The sequence below is a fragment of the Planococcus citri genome, chromosome 5, assembly GCF_950023065.1.
Source record: "Planococcus citri chromosome 5, ihPlaCitr1.1, whole genome shotgun sequence".
NCBI lineage: Eukaryota > Metazoa > Arthropoda > Insecta > Hemiptera > Pseudococcidae > Planococcus > Planococcus citri.
Genome location: NC_088681.1, coordinates 23,365,718 through 23,389,881, shown reverse-complemented (window position 1 = coordinate 23,389,881; position 24,164 = coordinate 23,365,718). Strand labels below are relative to the sequence as shown.

General features: G+C 30.9%; 1 protein-coding gene across 11 annotated transcripts in view; it reads right to left on the bottom strand.

Moving 5' to 3' along the window:
• Positions 1-3,922: 3,922 nt before the first annotated feature.
• Positions 3,923-24,164, bottom strand: part of LOC135846524 (very long chain fatty acid elongase AAEL008004-like) — a 134,035-nt gene continuing 113,793 nt past the window's right edge. For all 11 annotated transcript variants that reach the window (XM_065365665.1, XM_065365666.1, XM_065365662.1 and 8 more), the window contains 8 exons: positions 18,319-18,375; positions 18,114-18,219; positions 16,870-17,006; positions 8,699-8,860; positions 4,793-8,610; positions 4,531-4,659; positions 4,226-4,442; positions 3,923-4,132 (listed from right to left, as the gene is read on the bottom strand). In XM_065365665.1, the coding sequence (XP_065221737.1) occupies positions 8,440-8,610; positions 8,699-8,860; positions 16,870-17,006; positions 18,114-18,219; positions 18,319-18,375 (633 nt within the window). In that variant the 3' untranslated portion in view covers positions 3,923-4,132; positions 4,226-4,442; positions 4,531-4,659; positions 4,793-8,439. The remainder of the gene's footprint in view (positions 4,133-4,225; positions 4,443-4,530; positions 4,660-4,792; positions 8,611-8,698; positions 8,861-16,869; positions 17,007-18,113; positions 18,220-18,318; positions 18,376-24,164) is intronic.

Sequence of the window (24,164 nt, the reverse complement as noted above, 5' to 3'; positions counted from 1 at the left end):
TGTTTAAAACCAGTGTTTGTGACAGACATTGTTTATAACCTGTGGTAGTGATAGACACTGTTTATAACCAGTGGTAGTGACAGAATCTATTTAAAACCATTGTTTGTAACAGACACTTTTTAAAACCAGTGGTAGTGACAGACATTGCTTATAACCAGTGGTAGTGATAGACACTGTTTATAACCAGTGGTAGTGACAGAATCTATTTAAAACCATTGTTTGTAACAGACACTGTTTATAACCAGTGGTAGTGACAGACACTGTTTAAAACCAGTGATAGTGACAGACCTTGATCAAAACCAGTGGCAGTGACAGACACTGTTTAAAACCAGTGGTAGTTACATACAGTGTTTTAAAAACCAGTGGCAGTGACAGACACTGTTTACAACCAGTGGTAGTGACAGACACTGTTTAGAAACAGTGGTAGTTACATACACTGTTTTAAAAACCAGTGGTAGTACCAGACACTGTTTGTAACCAGTGGTAATGACAGAATCTGTTTAAAACCATTGTATGTAACAGACACTGTTTATAACCAGTGGTAGTGACAGACACTGTTCAAAACCAGTGATAGTGACAGACCTTGATCGAAACCTGTGGTAGTGACAGACACTTTTTAAAACCAGTGGTAATTACACACACATGTTTTAAAAACCAGTGGTAGTGACAGACACTGTTTTAAAAACCAGTGGTAGTACGAGACTCTGTTTGAAACCAGTGGTAGTGACAGACACTGTTTAAAACTAAGGAACCAGATACCAGGTATGGAAATACACCATTTTTGGTTATAGATTTTGAAGTTTTGATGGTGATGTGATTTTTTCATTTTAGTTCTATAATGAAATGGAATCATAAAAATGGTGGGAAAAAGTTTATTTTGTGTATTAAAATGAATATGAAGTAAAAAAAAATTTTTTTCTATAACCAAAGATGGTGTATTTCCATTTTAAAACCAGTGGTAGTTACATTTATACTGTTTTAAAAACCAGTAGTAGTGACAGACACTGATTGAAACCAGTGGCAGTGACAGACACTGTTTGAAACCAGTGGTAGTGACAGACACTGTTTTAAAAACCAGTGGCAGTGACAGACACTGTTTATAACCAGTAGTAGTGACAGACACTGTTTAAAACCAGTGGTGGTGACAGACACTGTTTAAAACCAGTGGTAGTGACAGACACTGTTTAAAACCAGTGTTTGTGACAGACACTGTTTATAACCAGTGGTAGTGACAGACACTGTTTAAAACCAGTGGTGGTTACATACACTGTTTATAACCTGTGGTAGTGACAGACACTGTTTAAAACCAGTGTTTGTGACAGACATTGTTTATAACCTTTGGTAGTGACAGAATCTATTTAAAACCATTGTTTGTAACAGACACTGTTTAAAACCAGTGGTAGTGACAGACACTGTTTAAAACCAGTGTTTGTGACAGACATTGTTTATAACCAGTGGTATTGACAGAATCTGTTTAAAACCATTGTTTGTAACAGACACTGTTCATAATGAGTGGTAGTGACAGACACTGTTTAAAACCAGTGGTAGTTACATACACTGTTTTAAAAACCAGTGGCAGTGACAGACACTGTTTAAAACCAGTGGTAGTTACATACACCGTTTATAACCAGTGGTAGTGACAGACACTATTTAAAGCCAGTGTTTGTGACAGACATTGTTTATAACCTGTGGTGGTGACAGGCACTGTTTATAACCAGTGGCAGTGACAGACGCTGTTTAAAACCAGTGGTAGTTATATACTACACTGTTTAAAAATCAGTGGTAGTGACAGACACTGTTTATAACCAGTAGTAGTGACAGACACTGTTTAAAACCAGCGGTGGTGACAGACACTGTTTAAAACCAGTGGTGGTGACAGACACTGTTTAAAACCAGTGTTTGTGACAGACACTGTTTATAACCAGTGGTGGTTACATACACTGTTTATAACCTGTGGTAGTGACAGACACTGTTTATAACCAATGGTAGTGACAAACACTGTTTACAACCAGTGGTAGTGACAGACACTGTTTGTAACCAGTGGTAATGACAGAATCTGTTTAAAACCATTGTTTGTAACAGACACTGTTTATAACAAGTGGTAGTGACAGACACTGTTTAAAACCAGTGATAGTGACAGACCTTGATCGAAACCAGTGGCAGTGACAGACACTGTTTAAAACCAGTGGCAGTGACAGACACTGTTTAAAACCAGTGGTAGTGACAGACACTGTTTAGAAACAGTGGTAGTTACATACACTGTTTTAAAAACCAGTGGTAGTACCAGACACTGTTTGAAACCAGTGGTAATCACAGACACTTTTTAAAACCAGTGTTTGTGACAGACATTGTTTATAACCTGTGGTAGTGACAGACACTGTTTAAAACCAGTGGTAATTACACACACTGTTTGAAACCAGTGGTAGTGACAGACACTGTTTAATACCAGTGGTAGTGACAGACACTGTTTGAGGCTACCACTTACGTGGTATAAGGACTAGGTACCTTAAAAAAGTAGTTCTATGACCGATGAGGCACCCTTGCAATGGCGCACTCGGCTTTAACGTCCTGAATTATTGTGTAAATTATATTGTATTTTTCTTAATTGCAATTATATCTTAACTATAATTCGACTCTTTTCCTTATTTAGTGTGCGTGAATAAGGTAGGAGGAGTCCAAATGCGAGATGGACTGTGTCATCAGGAATGATTTATTAAGATGTTTGAGCTATCCGAATGAGCAGAAAAATATTCACCCCCTTAGGAGTATTTTTCATTCCCCCCCTTCCTGGTATTGATTATTATAATACTCGTCTTAACGAATTATTCCTGATCGCACTGTTACAGTACCTACTTTTGATATGCAGTTTTATTCGCCTTCATCTTACCTTGTTGAAAAAAAGGGCAGGGGAAAGGAATCTGAATCGTAATAACACATAGCCCGCTTTTCTTCCTGTTCAGGAAATTTTAACCCACTTCAGTCAATGACCCTATATTCGAAAATTGTGGATACTTTTACCCATAAAATTTTTCATCACATACAAAATTTCACCATGGCCCCCTCCTGTTCTTTATGAACCTTAAAATAACGTTTACCGCAAAAAAAATAATATTTCGTGAATTTTTCAACTTTTTTTGGTAAGTTTTTTCAAAATTATTGTACTTTGAGTCAATTTGAGTAAAAAATAGTTGAAGTCGGACACCTAAAAAATTTCCAAATGCTTATCACTTGAAAATAATAAATCTTTTTTCTTTCGATTCCTGAAAAGAGTGAAGATGAAATTATGTTACAATTTTAAAAATCGAGAATTGTAGGTAATCATCGAAGGATTCCAACCACAAAATAAATCACTACTCAATTACCTAAAATTTCAAGTTTAAATCCGATCTTCAGGTTTGCATATAACGGTCTAGCGTCTTATGACGTAGAAATTAGAATTTAAATTATTCAAAACACAATTAAATTCACTATAGGTATGTACTTATCGAACATCAATCAAACTACACCGCGCCGGCCAAATGGACCAAAAAATGAAAAAAATAAAAATAAAACAAATTTTAAATACGTATAATTAACGAGGATGAATAGATAGACAGATGAACCATCACTAATACATATACATAGGTACCTAACTGATAAGCAGCGCAAAAAATATTTTTTAAACATGTTTAGCAATTAGGAACTTGACATAAATTGATGAATCTGAATTTTTCATACAGGGTGTTCAAAATTTTCCCATACTTACGACTTTAAATCAACTATGAACACGAACAAATTTGAAGAAAAAAATTGCAATTTAGAAAAATGGCCAAATAAATGAATAGGACGTCGGAAAGTGAACAAATTTTGCTAGATAAGTACTTATTACCTAACAACTTTACATCCTAGATGTGAAATTTAAAGAGTGAGGTTAAACAAGGCAGAAAATTTTAAAATATTGATTTATTCAATGACTTATAGGTACACATATAATTAATATTTAATTCAGATAATTGATCCAACTCCATGGTACCGCAGATACGAAGAGTACACAACCGAAATCAAACATCTTGCACCTCATCTGTAGTTTGAGATTCTCCCTGAAGTTTCTTGTAATAGCTCAGGACAACAACGAAAAAGTAATACATGAGACCTAGAGTATTAAACATTTGAAATATTTAGCTCATAAAATGCTTTATTTTAATCTATAACTTCAGCATATTATAGTCAGAATATCTCCACATACCAGCTCCGATTACGGTTAGAATTCCGATTAGAAATACTGTTCCTACAGTAGCATCTCCAGATATACCACCTTTGCCATCTGGCTCAGTAGTAAGAGCTTCTGTAATTTTGTTCAACAATGATGGACCACCAAATATTAATATCACCAATAGAAGTACGCAATTCGCGATACCAATCAACTGTGCGGCCAAATAAGGTACAAGCCATGCTGATTTCTCCTGTAAAAATGTATAAGGTAGGTAGGTATTCAATTCATTTTGTAAAATGGGAAATAGGATTTGAATTGAAAAATAAATAAGTGTGTACCTTCAAAACTCCAAGAATCCCTACGATTGGTATTATTACAGCGAGGAGTGAAAAGAAAATTACGAGAATTTTCACCAAGAAGTCCGACTTGCGTGATATCAGGAAGGCGAAAATTACAACTTGATTTATCTATTTGAATAGGGAACAAAGATTACTCTTGTATTGTCGTACAGATTTTTATTCAGTAATCTTCGAAAAAAACTAATAAATACCCACATGCGTAAATTAGCGAATATTTGACTGAATCATTAAAAAAACTTACCAAGTGGGAAAACAAAAGCGCCAAAGTACCATCTCTCAAAGAGAATTTGAAACAACAAGATTTCACTGTTTGCATTTTTTTTTTGTGTACGTCGGTTAACGTTAAAGCTGGTGAATAAAATAATAAGATTATAGTATCGAACTTTAAGCTCTAATCTACTCTATGGTCTAGCATCGAATGATTTAGAATATAAAAAAATATGTACGTATTGTTAAATCAACAAGTGAGAATTTTAAAATCATAATCAAAAGATCATTATAGGTAAGGTACTATAAAAAGTTGACCTTTGGACTGTCGAATAAAGAATCATACCGCATCACTAGCAGCTGTTGCCTTCAATCAGAAGACAATTGACGGAACATTTATTCATTTTTCAATTTTATCGTAGACTATTTCTTTTGAATCTTCGCCCCCTCCCCTTCAACATTTCGAATTATTATTTACGTTTTTAAATCAGTAAAATAGGATTTTAAATTTTATAACAAACGTGAAACAAAACGAGCGACATATTCAAATGTATGTATGTGTAGAACAATATTCTGATTTTATCTCCTTTCGATTTTCAAGTTTTCATTTTTAAAAAACCAGTTTCCTAGTACCTATTTTGTTTGATAATAATTTTCAAATCAATTGCCCAGTGATGCATATTATTTATGCTGATTTTCCACAATTCTTTCATTTTTTTCAAAATACTAATTTTGTATGCATTTTTTGATTTTATCTCCCCTCCCTCCGCAGTTTCCAGCGGCCATTCTATAATATTGTCTGTTTGATTCCCTCTTACTTCCTATTCACTTTCGGTAATTTTTTCACTGATTTTTTTTCTCAGTGTTTTTCACCAATTTTTGCTAGCGATTTTAAACCAATCCCTAATGATTTTTTTCTAATCCTTCCATTTTTTTTTTTTGGCTAATTCTGTTGCGAATTTTCACTAATTTCTCGGTGATTTTATCAAAGTTTGGAAAAAAAAATCGTCCAAAATTTAAATATTTCTTTTCAGAGGAGATTTTACTCGCATTCTTCCTGATAATTTTAGTAATATCGTCATCTTCTTTCAGTTCTTTTATTTCAGTTTCATAAATCAATTTTCATCAAATAATAACTTGCCAGAAGTCAAATATCTCGCAAGTGGCTTAAAACTAAAAATATTTTTTTGGATTTTTCATTTTTTTTTTTTTTTTTTTTTGATAAAATTAAAATTGAAATTAAAAAATATTTTCAAAAAAAACTACAATTTTTTTAATAATTGAAAATAATTTTATAGCTGTTTTTTCGTAGGTAATTTTAGTTTCATTAGAATAGAATAAAATTCAAGTTGAAAAAAAGTTTAGCTCCAAGTTCTAAAGGTATTTGAAAAAAATTCTAATTTTTTTTTCAAAAATATTTTTAGTTTGTTTTCATCTTTAAAAATTGAAAAATTCCAAAAAATTCAGTTTTACGTCATTTACGAGATATTGGACTTCTCTCAATTAACATTTATTATAAATTGATTTTTTTTTTGATAAGTAGGTAAGTAGTGTTTGTAATTGCAATAAAATTAAAATTATTAGGTAATTTTGGTTGGTTTTAATTTTAATTTTATTTTTAAAAAATTTAAAAATCCAAAAAATATTTTAGTTTTAAGTCACTTGTGAGAAACTTTGAATTAAACTTTTATTCATTATATTTTGATTTCAGAGTCAATGGAATTTTTGTTTTTAAATTTAGTTCAGCTTCAAATTATTTAATTCAATTTCACGTTTTAATTACCTACTTGAACTTTTATTCGTTAATTCAATTCAATTTCTATTAGTTCAGTTCATTTTATTTTTCAATTTAGCTCTGTTTTCAATTCAATTTTCATTTTTTCTCCTCAAGTTTCATTTTTTAATTTTATTCAGTTGATATAAATCTAAAACTCAATCAGCAAATTCAAATTTGAACACAACACCCACAGCATTAAAAAAAAACACACAATTTTTTCGCGTAATAAATTTATTAATTAACAAAAATTATACGCCTAACAAGAATAGTCTAAACTGGTACACTTATTTATATAGCACTTAAAAATTCATCTTGACTACAATTGACTTCGTTGGTAGTAGTATAATCGTTTCAACTAAATAAATAAAAATACAACGGCTATCGATCAGTATAGTATTCGTAAAAAATATTCTCTCAATTGCAGGAATGTTCAAACCGATGAGGCGATCATCTCGCCAATACAGAGGTACATACGAGAATAATACGAGTATATAGTAAGATTTTACAATATCAAAAGTACACCACGATTTACGACATACGAGTATGTATCGTATCGTATACAAAAAAAAAACAACCACACGCCCAAGTCGGCGCGGCGTAACGTATCGTGCCTGAGAAAAAATTACACCTACACCAGAGGTGTAAATTTTTCACCAAGACTCGAATCGAAAAATTTTTCATTTCGAAAAAAAGTAATCTCTACCCAGAGCTACAACATCACACATTTTTTAACTACATTATATAGAAGATGGACAAATTCAAAACAGAATAAGGGTAGGTAGGTTTCTAGCTACGTGTGCATGTGTATTAAGATGTTTTTTCCCAGCTCATTCACACTCTCACAATCAGTCACAGAGGGTATTAAATAATCGCGCAATTTCGCCAACGCCACTAGATCGTTTTTTTATTTCAAAAAACTTATAATAAAATATTGGTCCCGTATAAAACGAAGGCACTTTGCACGTTAATTTATCCTTACTTTTTAATAAGGCACCTTGCATCTAGATGGTACAAATTTTTTTTTTTTTCATAAACATGATATTATGATTCGATCTCTTTTTTTTTTTTACTTCATCGTTTATCAAAACTCGTAATAAATAAACACGTTACAAAGAACCACATGAAAAAAAAATAATAAAAAAATACGAGGGTGAAATTTTCAAAAAAAAAATCTAAATTAAAACTAAAAACACATGAACATAATAATCTTTCGGTAAAACACTCGTAAATAAAACTTCACCCGAACACGTTCGATGTAACGTAACCTTAAAATAAATCGGTTTTCAAAGCAACGACGACGCAACAAGACAAAAAAAAAGGCGATACATTAAAATAACGGTAAAAAAAATACCGCTTCAAAAAAAAAAAATTAAAAAAAATTCGTTGCCAAAAAAATTTTAAAGCAGTATTAAAAAAATTTGGATTTCGATTAGTTTTGTATCCATTACATGGATTCGTCATTTAAATAAATTTTTTTGAAAAATTTTTCAATTTTTTTTTCATCTATACATTAAAAAAATAAAAGGGTACTGGGTATGTATAAATTTACACGTAACAATAATAAAAATAAATACACGAATATAAATAAATTCTTTTAGTTACATATGTACATACATAAATAAGAATTTTTTATACGTATTGAGACAATTTTTTTTCTTCAACCCGCGTGGGAAAAAATTGTTGATTTTTTTTTTTTTTTGAGCAACACAGTTGGCAATATACGTACAAATTCGTTCATTATTTTCACAGAAAAAACAAAACGAAAATAAAAGGGGAGGGGACAGAAAGAGAAAGGAGAAAAACAACACGGTTTTAAAAAAAATTGCACGTACACACACACACACAACTATACAAATATATAAAGAAGAGAAACAGACTGCTAAAAAAAATTTTTTCTCTACAAACTAATTATTTGCGCTAGCGGACACAGTTCTTTGTACGAGATCTGGCCTTGAAATACCGTCTCCATTTACGTAATAATCGCTTTGTTTACTATAACTGTTCTTCTTAATTTCTCCGTTACTCTGCGACACTCCGTTGCACGAGTCTTTGGCTGCAGAGTTGGCTGCTTCAGCCTGTAATGAAACGTGGTTATTGTAGACTGTATGTAGAATTTCATTTGTTTTAAAAAATGCTAGATGAGGATAGAAAATTCGTTCTTACTTTTGCCTTTCTCGGTCTGCTGTATTGTTCATTGTAGAATTCTTTAAATAAGAAGAAGAACATAACGGCGTGCATACCGATCCACCAGACGAAAGCTCGAGGATAGTTGCATTCGATGAATAGTAACTGGAAAGCGTGCACCATGATGGCAACGAATTGAATCTATATAGAAAAAAAAATTCAAAAAAACATGAAATTACTCGATGGAAAAATTGTTAGATTTTAATGCCAAATAGATATACGTTAATAAAATATGTGCATATGTAATCGTACAATTTGAGGGTTTTTCTGATTTTTTTTTTTTTTTTTTTTTTTTTCGTTTCTTAAAACGACACGTACTACCGAACGAAATACGTGTGTGAGGCATTAGCACACGGAATTATTTACATAGTCATACATAAAACATAATTACTCGAACGACATTATTCAAGGTACAAATTATCAATGAGAAAACAAATAGGTACATCAAACTATATTAAACAGGTCGTACTTGAGAGGCCGCCCTCCCTCTCTCCCGCTACCCTATCGTACTTCCGATCCGTTGAACTGTTTAAGGGAATGATTTCGGGGTCGAGGGTGATGACCATTTTACTACGGTTGTAGAACAAATTATCAAAACCCAAATGCATGACTTTGCGTTACCTTTTATGCTCACAAAACATCAAGATAACGCATTTTATTAACCCCCTACTTTCCTTTTAAAAAAATAAAAACTGTATTTTTTCAAGCATTTTTTTTTTTTTTAATTAAAAAGAAAAAAATTATACAACTCGTCAACAAAATTGATTCCAAAAAAAAAAAGATGAAAGATATTCCAATTTTGAAAATAACAATTTTTTATGAAAAAAAATAACCATCACTTTCTATACCTAAGTACTAAAAAGTGACAATAAACAAATTGTGACCATTTTTAGTTAAAAATTTGAAAAATTTTTCATTTCAACTGGGTAAAATGATATATTGAAAAAAAAAAAAAATTTATAATGAAAAATATGAGATCATTTTTAGTAAAAACATGTCAATTACTTATATTTTTGGTAAAAAAAAAATATATATATCAAGTACTATAATTGTTACAGAAGTGTTCAAGTGTTATCTAATTTTTTGAAAGGGGGGGAGGGGACTGTGATCATAATTTGTAAAAAAATTTAGATGATGAGTATTTTATTGAAAGACGTTGTTATTTTCAACACTTTTGCCATGTTGTTTTCATAATTTTCATTTTCAAAATAATTTAAGATTTTACAAGTAAAAAAACTGAAGAAAAAAAAATTGAAAAGAGGTCGTTTATGCAAATAAAATGAGTCAATTTTTCCATCATAATTTCAAAATTGAAAAAAAAAAACAAATTAAAATTTCAAGACAGTCGAGTCTGTTTTTTGCAGGATCAGATTTCATAGGATTCATGGGTGAAAATTCTTTGATTATTCAGCAATATTAGGAAAAATATTGAGATGGGGGGGGGGCATTTTGGCAAAAAACGACAATTTTTAGAAATATTTTTGCAAAAAGTCGACAATTTTCAGTATATTATTTTTTTTCTTCTGCAAGGAAAAAAAATTATAGCAATTTTTAGCAAGAAAGTGAGACTTTTTCGTAATTTTTGGCATGGGAAGGGGAGAGGAATTTGGCAAAAAACGACAATTTTTTCAAATAATTGAAATTTTTTGAAATATTTTTGCAAAAAATCGACGATTTTCAGTATTTTTTTCGTAATAAAAAAAAATTTATAGCAATTTTCAGCAAAAAAAAAGTGAAACTTTTTCGTAATTTTTGTCATTGGGGGAAGGAAATGATTTGACAAAAAACGGCAATTTAAAAAAATTATAGAAATTTTTTGAAATACTTATGCTTGCAAAAAGTTGACAATTTTTAGCATTTATTTTTCTTTTGCAAAGAAAAAAAAATGTTGGCGATTTTTAGCAAAAAATGTGAAACTTTTTCGTAATTTTTGTCATGGGAGGAAGGGGGAGGAATTGGCAAAAACCGACGATGTTTTTTAAAATTGAAATTTTTTGAAATTTTTTTGCAAAAAGTCGATAATTTTTTGTATTTATTTTCTTTCGCAAAGAAAAAAAAAAATTATAGAAATTTTTAGCAGAAAAGTGAGACTTTTTCGTAATATTTAGCATTTTGAGGTAAAGAAGAAAGCTTTTTTCAGTAATCTGGTATAAGCGAAAATTTTTGGCAATTTTTCGCAAAAAACGAAACTTTTTGGAAACTGACAAAAAATTGATAGCTTTTTTTCAGCAATTTTTGGCCAAAAGTGAGATTTTTTTGCAATTTTGAGCCCAAAAAATACATTTTTTTTGCAATTTTTTGATTAACAAGAAACCTTTTTTTTGGAGGGGGTGGGGGAGAAATGTCAGCAAAATGCAAAATATTGAAAATATTGATAATTTTGCCAAAAAATCGAGTTTTTGACAATTTTTGGTAACAAAACGAAACTTTTGAACAATTTTTTTTTAAATAGAGAAACATTTGAACTTTTAGCAAATAATTTTTTTTTTTTTGCAAAGAAGAGAAACTTAATAGCAATTTTTAGCAGAACAGTGACACTTTTTGGTAATTTTTGGCATTTTGAGGTGAAAAAGAAAGTTTTTTTTTAAATTGGTATAAGCAAGTATTTTTGTCAATTTTTGGCAAAGAACAAAACTTTTTGGTAATTAATTAAGTACTGCCAAAAAATTACATTTTTTTTGCAATTTTTGGCCTGAGGTGAGATTTTTTTTAAAATGAGACTTTTTTCGCAACTTTTTGATAATCAAGTGACTTTTTTTGGTAAACGTTAGCATGCTGCCCAAAAATCAAGTCTTTTCGAATATTTTTGGCAACAAAGCAAAACTTTTGAACAAATTTTTTGCAAAAAAAAAAAAAAAAAAAAAAAAGGAAATTTGAATTAATTGTTGGCAGAAAAAGAGGCTTTAATTTTATCTAAAGGCAGGATTTTGAAACCATAACGCTGAAAAGAAAGTGTAAATTTGTTGTATTGCGAAAAGTATAATTTTTGACATTTAAACATGTTCTTGAACTGAAAATCTGCAATATTCAACGAATTATGCAATCTCGAAGAATCAGAACTGCCTATTTTGCCCCTTCAACTATCACGATCGGCCAACCTATTCACACTGGAGAAGTTTGTGCTGTTCTGGTTCTGTTACCAGATAATTAATTCGACCGATGCCCGTAATAAGACACTCCTCGTAGCTGTTTCAATTCACCTTTCAATTTTTTTTGTTCCTCGATTTTCAATTAAATTTTTTTTTAAAAAATATAAATACAACGATGAGTTAACTAAGGTACATCTTGACCTATTCTTGAACGTAAACGTCTGTTCGGAGTTTTGGAAATGAATTAAGCCAAAGAGTGTTGATTTTGCATCGTTTGAAAACGTTGATTAACATTGAAAAAGTTGAGAATAAAATTAAATCAAGCTGAAGGATTAAATGAAAAAAAAATCAAAAAATTATTCAGAATAACTACCTTTTATTAGTCGCCACAAAATTGCAATCAAGCGAATAAATTTCGATGAAAAATCACAACATTTTGTTTAAACATCCCACAAATTATAAAAGAAAGGGGGAAAAAATGGTTAAAATTAAATAATTACTTGGCGATTCACTAAACTAGATTGACCTCCACACAGAATCATTTCCTCATCTTGACAAAAATTCAATGCCAATTTTTACATAAGAATTTGAGCCTAGGTACATAATTTTCTCACGTTCTAGCAAAAATTTTAATGTACTAATTTGTCATTTTCAACATCGTATATGTAGTAGTTGAAATAATTGCATGGAAAATTTGTACTAATGGAACTTTTATCGTTGTTGATCGAATTCTCCATTTTTCTCACTACCACTTTTCTTTACTTCTCGCAGATAAAATAAATTCATGGGAAACTTGCGGTGGAAAAATACAAAGATTTTACGAGCATGATTGACGAATCGATTACTCCAGAGGTCTACAAATCATGATAATAAAATACGAAAATCAATATACAGTATAGAAATATTGAGCAATCATTCCATCAATTTAATCCTCAATTCTTTACTTTCATCCTTCCAACCTATCACCTATTTCATCAGATACATAAAATAAGGTAGAACCTGATCTTCTGAATTCATCGATGACGATAATGACTCCAAAATGAAAATAAAATCTCGATTCGAACACTCGAATAAAAATTTCTAAATCCAATAATGAAGGCAAGTACACTACACACCCATATTTTTGCGATAAAATTTCGACTCCCTGAAGTGAGAGCTTTCATCTTAACACAACCATCGACTCATTCTCATTCCACTTACTAGCCTATTGCGTAGGTTAACTCAACTCAATATTATTTATGAACATACCAAAAATGTTTATAGGATACCTACAGCAATTTCAAATACATCGCTTCATACATATCTATCCTGTTAATTCTAAAAATACACATGTCTGCTCAGAACACACCGCAAAAAAAATCATTTTTCAAGCCACTGGGTCAGTACTATAATACATAGGTATATGTAATGTACAATAAGTTGCCTACAACAGACGCAATCAGTGAACGCTAAATGGCGAATATGTGTATAAATTCGAACGACGCAAACGTTTACGTAACTTTACCGTTTTAATTCACGATACCTATACTCGTATAAGTTACACAAACGATTAATGAACCATTCATTGCCACAATATTATTATACCGAGCATCGTCTCAGTCTCAGAACCTCGTCAGTCGTCTTACTCGTCTCGTCTCGATCATCGAATACGAATGCCAAAGTCAAATTCCTGTAAGTCACCACCTTATCCTTCAATTAATTATCACTAAAGTAAGAATCAGGTACTTCCGTTTCCCAGTTGTCAGTAAAAATAGTAGACCCTATAAGTAAGTATTATGTTGACGACAAAAAAAAAAAAAAAACGACAACGAAACAAAACTGCTTTCTGCTAAACCGGTCGATATATGCACAAAAAACCAGGTTCGTATTCTAAATATATGGTTGGCGAAGAAGTAAAGACGTAGAGAGTATAGTGTATTACGAAGGGTAAGATTACTGTAACCTTGATCTTAAGATATAATAATGCATAATACACAGATGAAGTTTAAATTCCTGATCAGCTAGGCCAAATTTTTACGTAAAAAAAGAGTTTATTCTGCCGGGATATGAATTTAAATACACATTTTTTTAAACAAAGGAGGAGGTAGAATCGAGTGCTTGAAAATATCAGATTACTTGAATCACGTCCAGAATTATGAGCCTATTTTCATTGGGTTAGGTCAGGACTGAAGACTGAGAATTCACTAAAAAAAAAAGTTTGGCAATTTCGAACCAAAAAAAAAAAAAAATTCATTCAGAACCAAAAGGGGTTCAAAGTCCATCAACTTAAAACTCCCCCACTCCGACCCACCAAAATCCAAAATCTTATTCAACCGTACCAAACTTTAAAGTTGTACTTTGAGACCCCCTCCCCTTCCACCCAAAAAGGATGTTTTCGATGACGCTCGATTTTTCGAGTAGAACAGTATTTTTTTTTTGGCTCCTGAATAGTGGAATTTTTGGACTTGACCCAGTTTGGTTGAAACCAATTCAATTGTCAATTAATTCCGCTCGTTTTCAAAAAAAAAAAAAAAAAAAAAAAAAAAAAATTGGAGGGGATTGATCTAAAAAATTACTTATGAATGAGAATGTAAAAAATTCTAAAATTTTTGAAACATGCAATAAGTATGGGTACTGAATTATAATTTTTTTAGAACGCCGATTTTGATTTCACCAACCATTTGCCCCATAGACCGAAAATTACCTCACATAAGGGTGAGGGGGGGAGGTACAAAATTCAAAATTTCTGAAAAATGCATCAATATGAGTATCGAATTATAAATTTTTGAGGGCACCGGTTTCAATTTGAGGTAACATGGTCTTCAAAAATTAATTCTGCCCAAAAAATCCAAATTTTTACATCTGTATTGAATTTTTCAAAAATTTTCAATTTCATACCTCGACTCAATTTAGAGCTATTTTGGGGTTTGGGGTTAAAGAGTTTTCAAAAATGAATTCTGAGCACTAGAAAATTCAGATTTTCATACCATATCGTACTTTTGGAAAATTATCAATATTTTTCATCTACCCTTTGGAGCTTATTCTGAAGATTGGGGTCAAATGGGTTCCAAAAATGAATTCTGCGCCATCAAAACCCCAGATTTTGGTACCACAAGTCTTATTGAATTTTTTGAAAATTTCCAATTTTGCATTTTCTCGTTGGAGCTTATTTTAGAGTTTAGAGTAAAAAGTTTTTAAAAATAAATTCAGCCTCTTGAAAAAAAAACAGATTTTGAAATCTACGTATAATATTGCATTTTCTGATCATTTTCAATTTTTCAGTTTCCTTTTGGAGCATATTTTGGATTTTAGGGTCAAATGGTCTTATTCTGCGCCTTCAAAAATCCATAATAAATTTTGACATCCGTATCATATTTTTCAAAATTTTTCAATTTTATACCTTGACTTCAAAGCTCTTATTGGAGTTTAGAGTCAAAGGGTTTTCAAAAACAAATTATGCGATCTAAAAAAAACAACAGAATTTTATATCATATTGTACCTATTTTTAGAAAATTTTCAATTTTGTATCTACCTTTTGGAGCTTATTCTGAAGTTTGGGGTCAAATGGATTCCAAAAATTAATTCTGCGAGCCATCAAAACATCCGGATTTAGACGCCCACGTCAATTTTTATTCTTCGAAAATTTTCGATTTTGCATCTTCTCTTCGAAGATTACTTATTTTGTGGTTTAAGGTCAAATGGGTTTCAAAAATGAATTCAGCTCCTCACAAAAAAACAAGATTTTGAAATCTATATTGTATTTTCTGAAAATTTTATATTTTTTTATATTTTCTTTGGAGCTCACTATGTGATTTGAAGTCGAATGGTTTTCAAAAATATTGTATTTTTTGAAAATTTTCAATTTTGTATCTTTCCTTTGGAGCCCATCTCGGGGTTGAGGATCGAATGGGTTCTAAAAACGAAGTCTACCCTCTCAAACCTCACATTTTAATACCCAATTGCATTTTTTGGAAAATTTTCAGTTTTGTACATTTTTTTTTCGCAGCTCATTTCGGGATTTGGGGTCAAATGAGTTTCAAAAACGAATTCTTTCGATACTTACATATATAATTCTTCTTTTAAAAATTTTCAATTTTGAACCACTTTTTTGAAGCTCATTTTGGATTTTGGCTTAAATGGTCATCAAAGCATCCTTATAAAAACCACCGTGAACAAAATTTCAACTTTTCATGTGCAAACCACGAAGTTTACCTCAAAATTCTGAGATTTTTTAGTTATTCCAGCAATGGAATTTGCAGCATTCGATTACTAATAATTTCTAGGAATATGTCACACTGATTGGAAGGAAGAAAATTGAAAAATTTGTGCACTGTTGTGATAGGAAACATTGATGGATTTTAATAACAAAACAGGACAATTGAAATAGAGTTTTTTCACTTTTAATTAAAACTGGTCAGTCCAAAAATAATTTTTAATCAATGCCAATTTGAAATGTGTAAATTTTCGTGCCGAGGACTTCACTTCAACCTCCATGATTCTAATTTATTTCGATTGAAATAAGATTTCTGATCTCAACCCAAAAAACAGTTCCCAGCAGCTTCAGTTCTTCATTTTCAATCAGATTTTTAAATTTTTGATTACTTATTCCTGATTTTAAAAAAAATCACTCTTATGACCGATTTTGACCTCTCAATCCAATCTTTTCTCAGCTTCAAGGTTGCCTCATATTTTGAAATTTTAAATTGTGTGCAACCCCCTTCCTTCAAGGATGCTCTAAACAGTTACAGCTTTTTGAATACTACTCGTAATAACAGATCGCGTGCTTTCTCTGCTGCTTCAGCTGCACCAGGCAGTACTTACTCGAACATTTTCATGCGATAGGTGTTGAAAATGCACATAACATCAGTTGAAATTGAAAAATATTACTTCTTTGATGGCATTTGAGCATTCAAGTCAACTCTAAGTTCGTGTTTGAAAGAAACAACCTATCATGTTTTCTCATTGAATCTATAGCATCATTTAGACACGTTTTCATAGTCTAAAATCAGCTTCGCTCCTGCATCATTTTATCTCACACCTAAAATAAGTACCCCAATTATGATCAAATTTAAACAAACGTACCATTTGAAGCGAAGTTAAATATTTCTTCCACCATAAGTATTTTTGAATTTCTGGTCCTAAAGCTGCTAGTAAATAATACGAGTACATGATGATATGGACGAATGTGTTTAATAAACCGAAGAATGTACTGTGACCACCTGTAATCAATCAAAAAACACACATTATTAAAAAAAAAACTCGAAAAAATTACTTCACCTACGTCATTCTCGCATATGCATTTCCAACATTCTCAAGGCAAAAAAAAGCAAAAAAAAATGAATTTTACACAATGCGAAACATATAATTAAACCAATACGGTCCAAAAATGAAAAAAAAAACTCCTGCGTATAAAAACACAAACATGAGGTAGTATACCGTACCTACATATAAGTACAATATCGAAAACACGAATATCAAGGTTAAATTTCAGTGTATTGTACGTACCCCCGAAAAAAAAAATTGTTAAAATTGAAAAAACGCAGAATTCAAAGCTCGCAATAATGAGTTTTACATATATTCGAGCATAGAAACAACCGGTTGTTGATTTAATTGAGACCGACTCGAAACGTATATGTAGTTTTATCCAATGTACGCAGATAAAATACCAAAGTACGAGTACTTATACTTATGAACGAACCTACGTAATGATTGCGTTTTTTTAAATGCCTTTCAACCTGTTTAAGCCTTCTTAATAACATAAAATTTCCTTAATTATGGAAATGCGATTTAATTAATTTTATTGTATCGCGATTAAATTATACATATATCTAATCTATGCCACTATCAAAAAGATTATCATAATTTTGTGAAGGTAGATTGAATGAAATATGGCCAGAAATTCTGCACATACTAAATTTGTTGCAAATATTTTCTAGAAAAATAAATCTGAAATTCGCCAAACTGCTCGAATGGCGAATTTCAAAATTAACCCCCCCCCCTCCCTTCCATAAATTCCGCCGATTTGAATTTAGCTCCCATCAAATGAATCCTTCATATAATCTGGTGTAAAATAAAGATGAAAGTAAACCTTAACCAAAGCAATTTTGCTCTAAAATCGTTTCTTTACGAGATACAGAGGAAAAACCACTTTTTAAATGTTTTAATCCCCAATTTGAGACAGAAAAATTCTAGATTGACGCGTTGTTAATTTCAGAATGAGAAAACCATAAATTATTGATCATTTTACTCCCATTTCAAACCATTTTCAAATCATAAAATCTTCAAAAATTCACTACAATAAGTAAAATATTAAAATGAATGCTTACCAGGGGTAAATCTAACGCCAAACCATACGCTCATGGGCATAACACCGTGATGGATAACGTGTAATGTCGATATATGCCTTGTTTTTTTCCTTAATACGAAGAAGAACTGTTTAAACATACAGAAATAAACACATTCGTCATTAAAACAGTACACACATCGTAAAGCCCATCGATGTTATTTTATAATTTCATTATCATTACTTACCGTGTCGAAAAATTCTGTGAATTTTGAGAAGTAATACCACCAACATACGTTAACCATCTGTAAATTATCGAAACAAATATCGAATTAGAACAAAGCTCTAGTTTTTTTTCATTCAACTTGCCACCATAAATAATTACTGAAACGCTATGTACATAATTATTCGAACAGATTAGAAGTTTTTTTTTTCAACGTGCTTCGAAGTTCCAAAACCATTGAAGTCGAATCATCAAAATAATTATACGTGTTAAGTTTTTATTTTTATATTTTTCAAATTTTAATTACATAATTAATTTTTTTTCTGTGCAACTTTTTACAGTTATTTCAGTTCATTCGAGAAGTTTATATTACATGAATTAATATTCTTCAAGAAAAAAGAAACAAAAATTTTTCATAGATATTTACATTTTTTAGTTTTGAAAAATGATATTTTTGACCACACCACTGATTAGAAATAGAATTTTAAACGTGTCAAAATACTAAATGCTTTTTCATGCATGCTTCAAGTATTTTACAGGGTGATATTAGGTAAATAACTCTTCGTTTTTTCAAATAAGCGATTAGACTATACTCATACTGGGCAGTAAACATGCAATTTACGTACATTTTTTACCCTTAAATTTTCAAATCTAACATTACAATTTGCAATATGTATTATGTTAATTAAAATGCAATACATTTATAAACAAGGTGTCCTCTCTTTTGAAGAAATTATTTTCCAGTGAATGTTTCCTATTTTCCACCTTTTAAAATGAAGCTCTAAATTTGTTTAATCTAAATAAAAATTTGGAGTAAAAAAAAATGAAAATGAAAAAAAAACAAATGGAAAATTGCAGAAGTTGATTAAGGAAAGCAAAAATGGCAATTTTGACAAAAAAAAAAAAACAGTACTTTTTGTGGTAGGTAGCTTATGGAAGGAAAAAATATATTTTGAGCATTTTAGTAAAAAAAAACAAAAAAAAACAGGACTTTGATTTGACAATTTTGGAAAAAGATACTTTTTTGATAAAAATTAGAACTTTTCTGACAATTTTGGCAAAAAACAGGACTTCCTATTTGACCACTTTTAAAAAAATCACTACAATTTTCGACTATTTTGTCAAAAATGTAGACTTTTTTTTGGCAATTTTGACCAAAAAAATGAACATTTTGCCGACAAAAAACAGGTCTTTCACATATTTGGCAATTTTAAAAAAAGGACTTTTCTGAAAAAAAATAAACTTTTACAATTTTATCAAAAATTAAAACTTTGCAATAATTTTGACAAAATGAAACTTTTTTGAGAATTTTTGGAAAGATTATAAACCATGACCTTTATTTGGCAATTGTGAAAAAAAAACACTTTTTGACAAAAATGTGAACTTTTTGGAAAAAATGAAACTTTCTATCAATTTTTGCAAATTTAAAACCAGAACTTCACTTGTTGACAATTTTGACAAAAAGTGGAACATTTTGCCAATTTTGACGAAAAACCGGACCTTTATTTGGCAATTTTGAAAAAATACGGTTTTTGACAAAAATTCAATTTTTACAATTTCATCAAAAATGAAACTTTCTGACAATTTTTGTCAAAATTTCAAACTAAAACTTCATCTTTTGAAAATTTTGACAAAAAATGGAACATTTTGCCAATTTTGACGAAAAACAGGATATTGAGTTGGCAATTTTAAAAAGAAAAAAACATTTCTGAAAAAAATTCAATTTTTACAATTTTATCAAAAATTGAAACTTTGTGACAATTTTGACAAAAATGAAACTTTTTGGCAATTTTTGGAAGGATTATAAACCAGGACCTTCATTTGGCAATTTCTAAAAAAAAAAATGCACTTTTTGACAAAAATTTGGATTTTTTTACAATTTTGGCAAAAATGAATTTTTTGACAATTTTTGGAAAAGCTTCAAACCAGGACTTTTATTTGGCAATTTTGAAAAAAAAACAATTTCTTGACAAAATTTTGATTTTTTTTTGTTTATAATTTTACTTTGACTTTTTGACAATTTTGGCCAAAAAAGAAGACTTTTGATTTGGCAATTTTTTTAATGAATAATTTTGAAACTTTTTTCAAATTTGACCAAAAAATGAGATTTTTTGAAAATTTTGGGAAAAATTGCAAATTTTTAATAATTTTGCCAAAAATTGGGAAATTATGGAACTTTTTTCGGCATTTTTTGGCGAATACAGACTTTTTAAATAGTATTCTAGATAGGAAACAGGACTTTTTATGGTTTTTTAGGCAAAAAAGGGCTTCTTGACAATTTCGCTACAAAACGAAACTCGGTCTTTTTTTTTGGCAAAAATTAAGACTCCAGACAATTCTGAAAAAAATTGGAATTTTTTGACAACTTCGACAAAAAAAAATGAAACTTTCCAACAATTCTAACGAAAACCTTAGTCTCTGATGACTTGGCACAAAAGTTCTTTCCTCTATCTTCTCGAAACTTGCTATTCAAAATTTCCGAATGACACAGAAGAATCTCTCTACCACCAAAGAACCGTTGATAGAAACAATTCAAAATGTGCAACCTTACTTCGAGACACCTTGTGCAAGATGATAATACATATAGGAACATAGATTCAAATTGTGATTTATTTACATAACTACGTGCCCATATTCAACATTCCTTTGAAATTCATTATGAATAGTCTAATCAGCTATTTGAAGGAAGTAGAAATTATACCAATCACCCGATAATAATATACTACATACTACATACATATACATATTTTTGATCAGTGGTTAAGAAATTATGTACATTCACACGCTTCAAAAACTACACTACTTACTTAACGTACAGAATTACAAGATATAATACTAGAAAAAAAAATCAACATATCAAGATTTATGCTCAAAAATTCAAAATTTTATCGCATCGTAAGATCGTTGATTTTTCTCTAACCTTGTAATACGGTAAATATATTGTACATATTAATCTATATTACATTATTATTATGATAATAAATCAGGCACATATTTGCACTTTAGAATGCGGAGACGAATTTTCTACAAGTCTGAAATATTGATTGATTAAACAAATCATTATAGGGCATAGAAGAAGTACACCCAAATGCCACCACAAATGAATTGAGGTAATATGTGAATTTGTACAAAATACACTAACGAAAACAAACTCGAAAAAACGATATATAGAAAAAGAGAATACAAGACAGAGATCTAGAGAGAGAGAGAGTGTGAGAAGAAGTAATTTACGATATAAGACATTATAGTATATAAAGACATTTGTACTCTGATAGCACAAGTTATGGGATTATATACATACAAGGTACATACACAAAAAAATGTACGTGGTACGAGTTCCAAATTACGAGCGTCAGACAAAACCCCGACCTTCCACACCCCCTCACACAGCATACACACCGCTTTGACACGTCCAATGTATTAGTCGAGCTCGAGCAAAAGATTCGAATGAGTAATCAGCGTTTGCTCGTGGTCCAAATTTACTGGCATGTTTCCATTTTCACGTGCTCGTACGAGTACCTACGAGTATATAGTAAATACTCCAGCAGCCAGCATCAACAACACCGTCGTGATAATTATTTTGGCACCGAAATCGGTTCGTTGAGCTCGAGTACGTTGAGTACAGGTTAGTTTATCTTCTATACTCATTTATATAAGGTAAACCCTGAGCTGTCCCTTGAAGTCTCAGATGGGCGAGAAAAGCTGTAGCAGGGTATCCTCGCAAAATCCTATTTATTTTATTGGCGTAGCTCATCGTGAAGTTGTGATCTTTGATAAATTCAATGAACTAAGCACGAAGTATTCTTATCGACAGTATACCACACAAATATGTACACTTGAATCGAGAAGAATTTCATAATTTTGCTGCAGAGGGGGGGAGGCAAGGATCAAGAGGTATGAGCCTCTGAAACCAACTCCCTCCCCCAGTCTCGAACAAAATATACCCAAATGTCCACATACTGATATCTATAAGCGTGAAAAAATGGGGTCGTGTAAACGAATACGAATAACAGACAAAAGTATGTACGTAGACGTAGCTTTCTCCATCATTAATTATCGCTAATTGCAAAGCTGCAGTCGGCTTCTCATAGCTAATTACTGGCAGAGGCTACCTATGTTAACTAATTCGTAAATTTTTGTCTACTTGAAGATAAAATCACAACAATTTTTGGCCAAATTTTGGAGTTTTTCATCGCGATACTCGAAAGCAAAAATACACCGAGTCTCAAAAAGTTTGTCTGAAATTTTTTGAAAAGATGAAAAAATGAATTCAAAAAATTCATTTTTTCGAGGCTACTTGGCACACTGAGTGCTTCTTCAAAAAAATATAAAAATCCCTAAATCCAAGCCCAACCACAAAAATACGTATTTTTCGACCGAAGCCATTGAATTTTTACACGCATCGATTGGAAATTTCACCAATACCCGAATGCAAACCTACGCACAGATATCGATTAACTCATTGAGTCCTATCATATGGTCATATGCGTAGACCTACTCGTACGTAACAAAACGTTATATTTTTCACTTCACATTCAACATTCGAGTACATATTTTTACGACACAGGTACGAAAAAAAAACACAACGGAAATGCAAACAAGACACCTCTAAGTACGAGCAAATATCCTGCCAATACTCAGAGAGAGAGAGATGAGAGACGTAATCACGATATTGCGATGATCGTTGGGTAAACTCGATCCTAAATCCCAAGCAGAGTTTGGAGAAAGCGGCGGCGTAGTCGTGTCGTTTGCCTCACACACCTTTCAATGGTTTAAAAAACATACTTACACATAGGTACGAGTATGAAAATCGCAAAACCGTCACGTCACATGTACTAACCTGGGTCTCTCTAATAACATTAAATATACTGTACAAAGTATGCAGTATGCACATACTAATCATATACCTATATACCAAACCAAAGAAGTAAAATGAAAAAAATCACTTATCATCATACGGAAGTACATAGACATACGTACGTATGGATGATAATACACCTTTTTCACCTCATTAAGCATTCTGTTATCTTTATATGTATGTAGTAGTCCCACTGTATATACATTCCAATTGGTCGATTTGTTGTGTGATTTCAAAACAGTATTACGAAGAAATAACATTAATTATAATATCGTTGGAGATTGTAGACCAGAATACTGTACATGTTGCGAGAATTTCAGAGACAGATGGAGCAAGAAGAGAATGCAGGAATCAGGAATCTTTTCCGAAGTGTTATTTTATTTTATTGGAGTGAACAATTTTCTAGCTCGTACTTTTCCTGAATATTTTCGTTTTATTCTCATAATGCAGGAATTATTCAAAATCGAAGCATGTTGAACTGTTGACCTCAACCAAATTGAGCAAGAAATACATAAAAAGAATACCTAAACCTCAAAAAAAAAATATATTGAAAAAAATGATAAATTTTTTGATAAAGCTGCATTTTTGAACATGAATTGTCATTTTTAATACAGGTTGGTGGCCATTTTTGTTGTTGAAAAAATAGTCATTTTTAGCAGAAGTTGTCATTTAGAACAAAAGTTATCATTTTTTTGAAAAAATAGTGATATTCATCAAAAATTTGCACTTCTATCAAAAAATGGCATTTTCACCAAAAAATGGCATTTTCACCAAAAAATGGCATTTTTACCAAAAAATTGCATTTTTACCAAAAAATTGCATTTTTACCAAAAAATTGCATTTTCACCAAAAAATGGCATTTTTATCAAAAAAATGGCATTTTTATCAAAAAAATGGCATTTTTATCAAAAAATGGTATTTTTAATCAACCAATAAAAATCGGCTTATTTACCAAAAATTGGCATTTTCATCAAAACATGGCATTTTCATAAAAAAATGGTATTTTTTAAAAT